Below are 9,737 nucleotides of genomic sequence, written 5' to 3' on the forward strand. Positions count from 1 at the left end.
ACCACAACTTTTGCAGTTTGAGGTGCAACAGCAAACAAGTATGAATTTCTTTTTCCTTCTTCACAGTTTCGTGAACAGAAGATACATTCTTATAGATCTTAGTAACCTCAGTGTATGATTTTTTTCTTTCCTTGTTTAAGTCAAGAACTTCACTTTTCCACTTAAAGGAAGCACTTTACAGCCTCTCTTCAGCATATCCAAATTGCTAGCATCACTACTCTTGAGCTTTGGAGCCATTATTAAGTAAAATAAGTGTTACTTGAACACAAGCACTGTGATACCATGACAGTCAACCTGACAACAGAGATGATGATTACTAAGTGACTAAAGGGTGGGATATGCTAGACAAGGGGATGATTCATTACACCCCCTGGGCGGGCCAGAGCAGGACAGCACAGGATTTCATCCCTTTACTCAGAAGTGCGTGCAATTTAAAACTTACGAATTGTTTATTTCTGGAATTTTCCATTTAATACTTTGGACTGCACTTGACCATGGATAACTGAAACTGCAGATAGTGAAACCACAATAAAGAGGGACTACTGTACATAGGCTTTCTTCTATAAAATGTGGATTACATTCTATATAGTCCATATTCGTTTTTTTTTTCTTATAGTATTATACTGTGAACATTTCCCACATCTTAAAATTGTCAAGACTGATTTTTGTTGGTGAACTATATTTAATTAAATGTGATAACTACTTTCAGTCAGCATTTATGTGTGTGTCTTTTTTGCTATCAATGTTATTTTTAAGCTTTAATACATGTACTTAAAATTCATCTCCAATTAATCCTCCGTATAAACTTTATCTAAACCTCTGGTGAAACCTCTCCTTTTTCCATCTGATAAATATCTAAATCTTTGAAAAGGAAGTAGTAATAAAAATAGGAAGAGAAAAGAGAAAATGGAAATAATGATAAGAAATAGCCTTAGGGCTGCAAGTTGGGGTTATTAACCATCTGTGGCCTTGAATGAAGGTGTAATAATAATGGCAATATTTGTAATGATCCAATAAAAATAATTTGATTTGCTCTTTTTAAAAACACATTTTTGGCATCCTCAAGAAATAAAATGTCTGTTGTTGATGTCTTTGTGCCAGGGAAAAACCTGTTTGATTTCTTTGCTACCTATTGTCAATCCCTTCTCTTCTCATTCTCTTATCTTCCTGAAGCCATGGGAATAAAGAAGAGTTCTCCTGCAGAGGAATACAACTTGCCGTGGATTGGTTTCTAGATAAAGGCCATAAAGATATTACTGTATTTGTGCCTGCATGGAGAAAGGAGCAATCCCGCCCTGATGCACCAATAACAGGTACTGTTTCAAATCAGACATTTCCCCTCATTCAGAGGTAAAACTATCAAGATAGTTTGGGTAGAGCTTGATGCTCTCATATTAGATAATTACTTTTCTAAATGTATTGAGTATACTTAAAATGTCTTTTATTAAGTGTATTTTTAAGCGTATTTTTTTCTGATCCAAATAAATCATGGCATATGTGGCATAGTTTCTGGTGGTATATGGCAGTTAAATAGAGACAACTTCAATTGCAAGCAAAGAATAAAGCACACAATTGAAAAAAGAAGTGCTTTTCTAGTTGACCATAGACTTCAGATTAAAGAGGGATGAATCTTGTTGTGAACATGACTGAGTTTTCCAAAAGACTAAAGAAACGATGATAGACAATGGACCTCATTCTGTACCAAAGAAGTGACTGTGGGATTTTCAAATTAGGGGGTAGAATAGAAAAAGAGAAAAGTCCCATGGCAGTCAGAGCTAACTTATCCATGATGCTCAGTACCTAGGGCCCAAGATAGATACTTTTAGGGTCACATGTAAATGTTATAATTTTATTTTCTTTTAATAGCAGAAGGAAAAACTGAATATAATAACAAAGAATGTGTACTAATGTATCTAACTAGATTATTTGTGTTTTTACCAATGCAGTTGTAAAGTATAATTTTTAATTTAATATTTCTTTACGAAAGGGGTGAGGGGTATAGCTCATTGGTAGATTGTGTGCTTAGCATGCACAAGGTCCTGGGTTCAATTTCCAGTACCTCCATTCAAATAAATAAATAAGTCTAATTACCTCCTCCCCCCTCAAAAAAAGCCCCAATATTTCTTTATATAAGAAGGGACCCCGGAAGGCAAAAGTGTCTAAGGTCCACAAAATTCATGATGTGGCCCTAGTGGCAGGAGAATCACTGCATTCACTTATAATAGTATATGAAGCTAGCACTTTATAGTGTTTGAGAGCATAAATACTCCAGTCCACTGAGAATCAGCTGCGGCTTGATGTGCAGAATGAGAAGGTCCAGTAAATGGCTGTCAGAACTGTATCATGGAGCTGTCTGCCAGCTGAGTGGATCCTGGCCCTGCTCGAGCCCAGCCTGTAAGCTTTCTTTCCTGAATAATTAAGAGGCTAAAAGAAAAGAGGGTCAGTACTCACACTGCTACAGCTTAATATTTTTCCTAGTTATGGCTTTCCATCAAGCCAAAGGCAAAAATATAAGTCCCTAGGATGGGTGCATTACTCTCCTACTAGCAGACACATCCTTAGCATACTGCCCTGTTTTCTTCAGCAACCAAGAGCTGGTGCTTCAGCCAAAGGGCAAAACTATCCTCAAGAATGCTATGGTATCAGTGTTATTTCTCACTCTTCCTGGTAGGTTTTAAAACTTAGATGTCATTAAATCCATTTCCTTCATTTTATTGGAAAGAAAACTGGAGTGCAAAAAGGAAGGTAACTTACCTAAAGTCACAATCCAAATTGGTGCCATAGCCAGGAATAGAGGCCACTGTCTCTCTAAGTGCAAATAATGTATTAATCCAGTACCAACTTTTGTATTTGTAATATGGAGATAATGCTGTTAATTTCTAAAGATGATTTGTACTCTGTGGTATATAATCCTTATTTCGACAGATCAAGATATCCTACGTAAACTGGAGAAGGAAAAGATTCTTGTCTTCACACCATCCCGCAGGGTCCAGGGCAGGAGAGTTGTTTGCTACGATGATCGGTTCATAGTCAAACTGGCTTTTGATTCTGATGGCATCATTGTATCCAATGATAACTACCGAGACCTTCAAGTCGAAAAGCCAGAATGGAAGAAGTTTATTGAGGAGCGGTTGCTGATGTATTCTTTTGTGAATGACAAGTACGTTTCTTTCCAGTAGGCTCTGAGTAGCCTCAATCCAAGTTACCACTAGGAATAGGTTTCACTTCATTTCAATAACCATTTATTGGATACTTACTGTGTTACCGAGCATTCTGCTGGTCGCCATGGGGATAAAACAAGAAACAAGACATACCCTTTAGAGGCTCAAAGTGTACTGGAGAAGAGAGAGAGATAACCACACTGTGTCATGATAAGTGCTATGATTACAGTTTTTTAAATTGCTTTGTCTATGTGAAGTGATAGGAACAGACCTCACAAAGGAGATAACATTTGAGATATTATCAGACAGAGGAAAGGAGGCTGCTGGGTACAGGTAAAGGGGACATCATGAATAAAGCTATAAAGATGTAAAAGTGGGTTGCATGTTGGGGGAACCAGCAGGCATGTCAGTGTTATGCCAGATTATATGGCCAGAACATATAATCCATGGAAGAAAGATGGACAGGAGAAATCATTCTTTTTGTGTGTGTTCAAGTAGGAACAGAGGGAAGAACTACTGGCTTAGCAGAAGATAGAATTCAGACAGGAAGGCGGTATTAGAAGGCCATTACAGCAGTATAGGCAAAAGGTAATGATGTTCTGAACTCCTGATAAGGGAAAGTAGGGACAGAATGGAAGACATTTACCACTGCCTTGCTTGCTTTCAGATTTATGCCTCCAGATGATCCTTTAGGACGCCATGGCCCAAGCCTTGAAAACTTCTTAAGAAAGAGACCTGTTGTTCCTGAGCATAAGAAGCAACCATGCCCTTATGGTGAGTACCTATGTGAAGAACTGAGCTCTGTACTAAGGGAAGCATAAGAACTCTGTGAATACTTTTGTCTTCAGGTTTCCTTTTCTTTTTATTATTTGATTTTAATTTTTAACATTTTTTATTGAGTGATAGACATTTTACAATGTTGTGTCAAATTCCAGTGTACAGCACAATTTTTCAGTTATACATGAACATATATATATATTCATTGTCATTCAATGTCATTCATCTTTCTTCGCTGTGAGCTACCATAAGAACTTGTATGTATTTCCCTGTGCTATACAGTCTAATCTTATTTATCTGTTCTACATTTTGAAATCCCAGTTTGTCCCTTCCCACCCCAACCCCCTTGGCAACCACAAGTTTGTATTCTACATCTATGAGTCTGTTTCTATTTTGTATTTATGTTCTCTTTTTTTCTTTTTTCTTTTTTTTTTTTTTTTTTTAGATTCCACACGTGAGTGATCTCATATAGTATTTTTCTTTCTCTTTCTGGCTTACTTCACTTAGAATGACAGTCTCCAGGAACATCCATGTTGCTGCAAATGGCGTTATGTTGTCGGTTTTTATGGCTGAATAGTATTCCATTGTATAAATATACCGCTTCTTTATCCAGTCATCTGTTGATGGAAATTTAGGCTGTCTCCATGTCTTGGATATTGTAAATAGTCCTGCTATGAACATTGGGGTGTAGGTTTCTTTTTGAAGTAGGCTTCCTTCTGGATATATGCCCAGGAGCAGAATGACTGGGTCATATGGTAAGTCTATTCCTAGTTTTTTGAGGAATCTCCATATTGTTTTCCACAGTGGCTGCACCAAACTGCATTCCCACCAGCAGTGTAGGAGGGTTCCCTTTTCTCCACAGCCTCTCCAGCATTTGTCATTTGTGGACTTTTGAATGATGTGATTCCTTCTTTAAGTTTGGGAAGTTTTCAGTCATGATTTATTCCAATACTTTTTCAATCCCCTTTGGTCTTTCTTTCCCTTCTGGAGCCCCTATTATGCGTAGATTGGTATGCTTTATATTATCCCATAGGTCTCTTATGTTGTTTTCATTAGTTTTTATTTGTTTTTCTCTCAGCTGTTCTGATTGGGTGCTTTCTGTTGTCCTTTCTTCTAGGTCACTTATTCGTTCCTCTGCATTATCTAGTCTGCTTTGTACAGCCTTTAGATCAGCTCTCATCTCAGCCAATGAGTTTAGCAATTTTACTTGGCTTTTCTTTATAGCTTCAATTTCATTTTTTACATATTTTATATATCTAAACACTATCTCTTTTAGTTCCTTCAGTACTTTGATCACTCCTTTTTTTAAATCTTGACCTAGTAGGCTATCGATGTCTATTTCATTGATCCTTCTTTCAGGGGATTTCTCTTGCTCTTTTAATTGGGAGTGGCTCTTCTGCTTCTTGATCTTGCTCATATCTTTCTGGCACTGTGGCTTATGGAGTATCAGTTATCTATTGTGGTCCTTAAAGAGTTTATTTATCTACCTAAAGCCTATGCAGAAATAAAACTTAAAAAAGAGAGAGAGAGAAAGAGAATTTTAAAAGAAGGGAGAAAAAAAGGTTTGAAAACAGTGTATAATCAATAATAGAAGAGCAAGTTGAAGCAGAATAGCAATCGAGTTGAGACGTCTTTTAAAAACCTTAAAAAAAGGAGAAAAGAGCAAAAAAAAATTTGAAACCTGTGTATAATCAATAATAGGAGATCAAAACCAAGAGAAATAAAGATGTGATGAGGTGGAGTTTTTAAAAAATAATAATAATAATATTTTAAAAGAAAAATTTAAAAGGGATTAAAACTGGAAGCATATATAATTGTTTAAAAAGTAAAAATTAGAAAAGTAATAGAAAATAGAACAGATTTTTAAAAAGAGATTAAAAAGAGGGGGTGTACTCCTGGAGACTGTGTGCTCTTAATGATTTTATTGAGAAGTCTTTCTATCTTCACCCTGTTTCGTGAACTCAGCTTATGTTTCCAGAGGCCCTCCATTGGCCCCCTCATCTGTGCTGCTCCCATTGCCTGTCAGCAAGCAGATCGCGTCCCCTCCCAACACTGTGGTCACGTGCTGCTCTCCTTCGTGGTGGACGGGTGGGTCACTCCTCTTCCCGATGTGAAGTCAGATGTGCTCGGGCGAGGTAGGCGGGCAGATCGCACCTCCCAGCACCACGGTCAGATGCCGTGCTCCTGCCAGGAAGGCACATGGCCACTAGCCCTCTCCCAGCGCCGGTCGCTCCCCTGCTCTGTGCAGCTGCCCGCTCCGACTCAGGTCTGCGCTCCATAGGCAGGCTCAGGAAGACCGCGGAACAGCCCCACCCCTTCTCTGTGCCAAAACTCAGCTCTTTGTCTTGGTGGAGTGAGTTCTCTGAAGTGCCAGGGCAGAAAGATCCTATCTGCCTCAGGCTGTAAACAAGTCTCCTTCTGGCCTTTGAGGCTGCTAAGCCCTTAGGTACAGATTCAGGTTTCGACCCCACCCCCACCTGGGTGCTAAGTGTTGGAGGATATGGGGGCTGTGCCTGAACCCCGCCTCTCTTCACCCAGAAACCTTCTGTGGGTTTTCAGAGATGGGGGTATGCACCCTTCCCCCCAGAGCACATCAGCTGTGTTGTTTTATGGAGGTCCCAGGTTGTTTTGCCCTGTGTACCCACTCATTCATGTCATGAAGCACCCTGCAGTCCCCCGGGGGTGCCTCAGTGCAGCTGCCCCAGTCCTCCGCCCAGCTCGGGCAGTCTGTCCTGTCCCCCAGCTGCCGGCTTACATCTCAGGCTGGGTGTCGCAGGGACACTTTGTGCCCGTTTAACTTAGTTCTGTCCATCAAGGGGTGCTCCGTACAGATCCGAGCCTTGGAGGCTCCCCCTCCGTCTCACTGGCCTCTCTGTTGGAGGGGGGGAGACCCAGCAAATGAGTGCTATTCCTCCTTTGCCACTCCCTCCCCACGGGACCGGTCCCTCACTGTTTTGCCTTTTCTTCTTTCTTTGTTTCCTTTTCTCCCACCAGATTTTTGGCGTCTCTATCTTTTGAAGAGGGTGATGTTCTGTCGGAGTTTGGCAGGTGCTCTGGTTGGCTGAGTGGGTCTGTGGATGTGAGTCTTGGTGTATTTGTGGGAGAGGGTGAGCTACCAGCATCCTTCTACTCTGCCATCTTGGCCCCCTAAAGTTTCCTTTTCAAAGGGAAAATCCTGGCTTGTCCACTTTCTGTGAGTTAAAGTCTATGTCTTCATGTATTTTCAGTTAGGCTTGTGAAGAAACATCCTTGAAACTACATGAGGAAAAGGTAACTAGAATTGAAGGAAAGATGAATTGTCACTGGTTAAAATGATTCATGTGTTCTAGCTGCCTCTGTCCTGAGCAGTGTTGCTGGAGGCAGGGAAGTGCAGAAAGACACTTGGCCTGTGGAAGCTGAAAAGGCAATGCCAAATGGGGTTTGGCCCCAAGAAGGACGTGTCTCTTAGGCAGGTGGCTGCACCCTCTGTTGACTAATGATACTGTTTTCTTCCAACCTGTATTGTCCAGTTTGCTTTCAAAATGTGTTTTCATTTCCTTTTTTAAATATAGTTTTCTAGAGTACTTTCATAATCTTACCCAAGTCCCTCTGTTACAAAGTTTGTGAGCCTCACAGTGTGGCATGGGCTGTCCGGTCTGAGGCTACTTTGGATGTTAACTCTTTGGATAATCGTTTGTTTATGGGCCATCTTGGGTTTTGTCCTCAGTTAACATTTATTTAAATCATAGAGTATTTCATGTTCATTATCTTCATTTAATCCTCCAATGACCCTCTAATATAAGCATTATTATGAACCTTGTTTACAGAATAGGAAAATGAGGCTCAGAGAGTAAAACCGCTTACCAAGATCACACAGCCAGTAAGTGACATAGCTGGAATTAAAACTCAGGTCTGACTGGCCTCCAGGTCAGTACTCTTTGCACATGTCCTGTGCTGCCTGCTGCTGCTCTCTGCTGCCTCCGCAGGCAGGTTATGCTGAGGCAAAGTTGTGAATTACAGGGAAATGAAGGCTGTTAACAGCTCAGCTCTTAGCTTCCACACCGCAGTTTCCTCCCCAGCTTTCCACTCCTTCCTTCTCCCTTCACCGTGTGTGATGCCAGCTTGGTGTTGTGTGTCTCTCGTCTTTATGGACAGCTAATTTTCTACCTTCACCCCAAACAGTAAAACTCTAACCTGAGTGACCAGATTGTTACAACAGCTTCTGTCACAGAGAGTTGCATCACTCTGAGAAAGAGTCTTACACCAAGGCATTATTTTTCAGGCAAAAAATGCACCTATGGCCACAAGTGCAAATACTACCATCCAGAGCGGGCCAACCAACCCCAGCGTTCAGTGGCTGATGAGCTCCGCATCAGTGCCAAACTGTCCACAGTGAAAACCATGAGTGAAGGCACCCTAGCCAAGTGTGTCACGGGGCTGTCTAGTGCCAAAGCTGAGATAACCTCAGAAGTCAAACGTGTGGCCCCCAAGCGCCAGTCAGATCCCAGCATCCGGTCCATGGCTGTGGAGCCTGAGGAATGGCTGTCCATTGCCCGTAAGCCTGAGGCCAGCTCTGTCCCCTCACTTGTGACTGCTCTAAGTGTCCCCACAATCCCACCCACCAAAAGCCATGCAGTGGGTGCACTCAACACCCGTTCAGCCAGTAGCCCAGTGCCAGGATCCTCTCATTTTTCCCACCAGAAGTCCTCATTGGAACACATGACCAGCATGCAGTACCCCCCTATCCTGGTTACCAACAGCCACGGGACCCCTATTAGCTACGCTGAGCAATACCCGAAGTTTGAGTCCTTGGGGGACCACGGCTACTATTCGATGTTAGGCGACTTCTCCAAATTGAACATCAACAGCATGCATAATCGAGAGTACTACATGGCTGAAGCAGACCGGGGCCTGTATGCCCGGAATCCCAACCTCTGTCCTGACAATCGTATGAGCCATACCAGGAATGACAACTATTCCTCTTACAACAACCTGTATTTGGCTGTAGCAGATGCTCATCCTGAAGGCAGTTTGAAGCTGCATCGCTCAGCATCTCAGAACCATCTTCAGCCTTTTCCTCATGGTTACCATGAAGCCTTAACTCGAGTGCAGAGCTATGGCCCAGAGGATTCTAAGCAAAACCCCCACAAGCAGTCAGTCCCCCACTTAGTTCTGCATGCCCAGCACCCAGCAACTGGAGCACGGTCCAGCTGTCCTGGAGACTACCCTATGCCTCCCAACATCCATGCTGGGGCAACTACCCAGCCAGGACGTGCTCTGGTGATGACTCGGATGGACAGCATTTCTGATTCCCGCCTCTATGAGAGCAACCCCATGAGGCAAAGACGACCTCCTCTGTGCCGGGAACAACATGCCAGCTGGGACCCACTGCCCTGTGCAACGGACTCCTATGGCTACCACTCCTATCCCTTGAGTAACAACCTCATGCAACCATGCTATGAGCCAGTCATGGTACGGAGCGTTCCTGAAAAGATGGAGCAACTTTGGAGGAATCCTTGGGTTGGAATGTGCAATGATTCCAGGGAGTATATGATCCCAGAACACCAGTATCAGACCTACAAGAACCTCTGCAACATTTTCCCTTCAAATATTGTCCTTGCAGTGATGGAGAAGAATCCCCACACAGCAGATGCCCAGCAACTGGCAGCCTTGATTGTTTCTAAGCTTAGAGCTGCACGTTGACATGACATAGGACTTATTTCCTTCTATGGAGATAAAGATGATATTAATAATGCACTAATACTTTGAGAATAGTAACTAATAATTTTGTGTTGTGCTTTACAAGTTACAGAGTTTATG

At 42.1% G+C, this 9,737-nt stretch overlaps 1 protein-coding gene across 2 annotated transcripts in view; it reads left to right on the forward strand.

The window, feature by feature from the left end:
• ZC3H12B (zinc finger CCCH-type containing 12B) overlaps positions 1-9,620 on the forward strand; it is a 394,029-nt gene extending 384,409 nt beyond the window's left edge. For both annotated transcript variants that reach the window (XM_032476104.1, XM_032476103.1), the window contains exons 5-8: positions 1,174-1,313; positions 2,926-3,160; positions 3,829-3,935; positions 8,200-9,620. In XM_032476104.1, coding sequence (XP_032331995.1) covers positions 1,174-1,313; positions 2,926-3,160; positions 3,829-3,935; positions 8,200-9,620 — 1,903 coding nt within the window. The remainder of the gene's footprint in view (positions 1-1,173; positions 1,314-2,925; positions 3,161-3,828; positions 3,936-8,199) is intronic.
• Positions 9,621-9,737: the final 117 nt, after the last annotated feature.

This window comes from Camelus ferus, chromosome X, assembly GCF_009834535.1.
Source record: "Camelus ferus isolate YT-003-E chromosome X, BCGSAC_Cfer_1.0, whole genome shotgun sequence".
NCBI lineage: Eukaryota > Metazoa > Chordata > Mammalia > Artiodactyla > Camelidae > Camelus > Camelus ferus.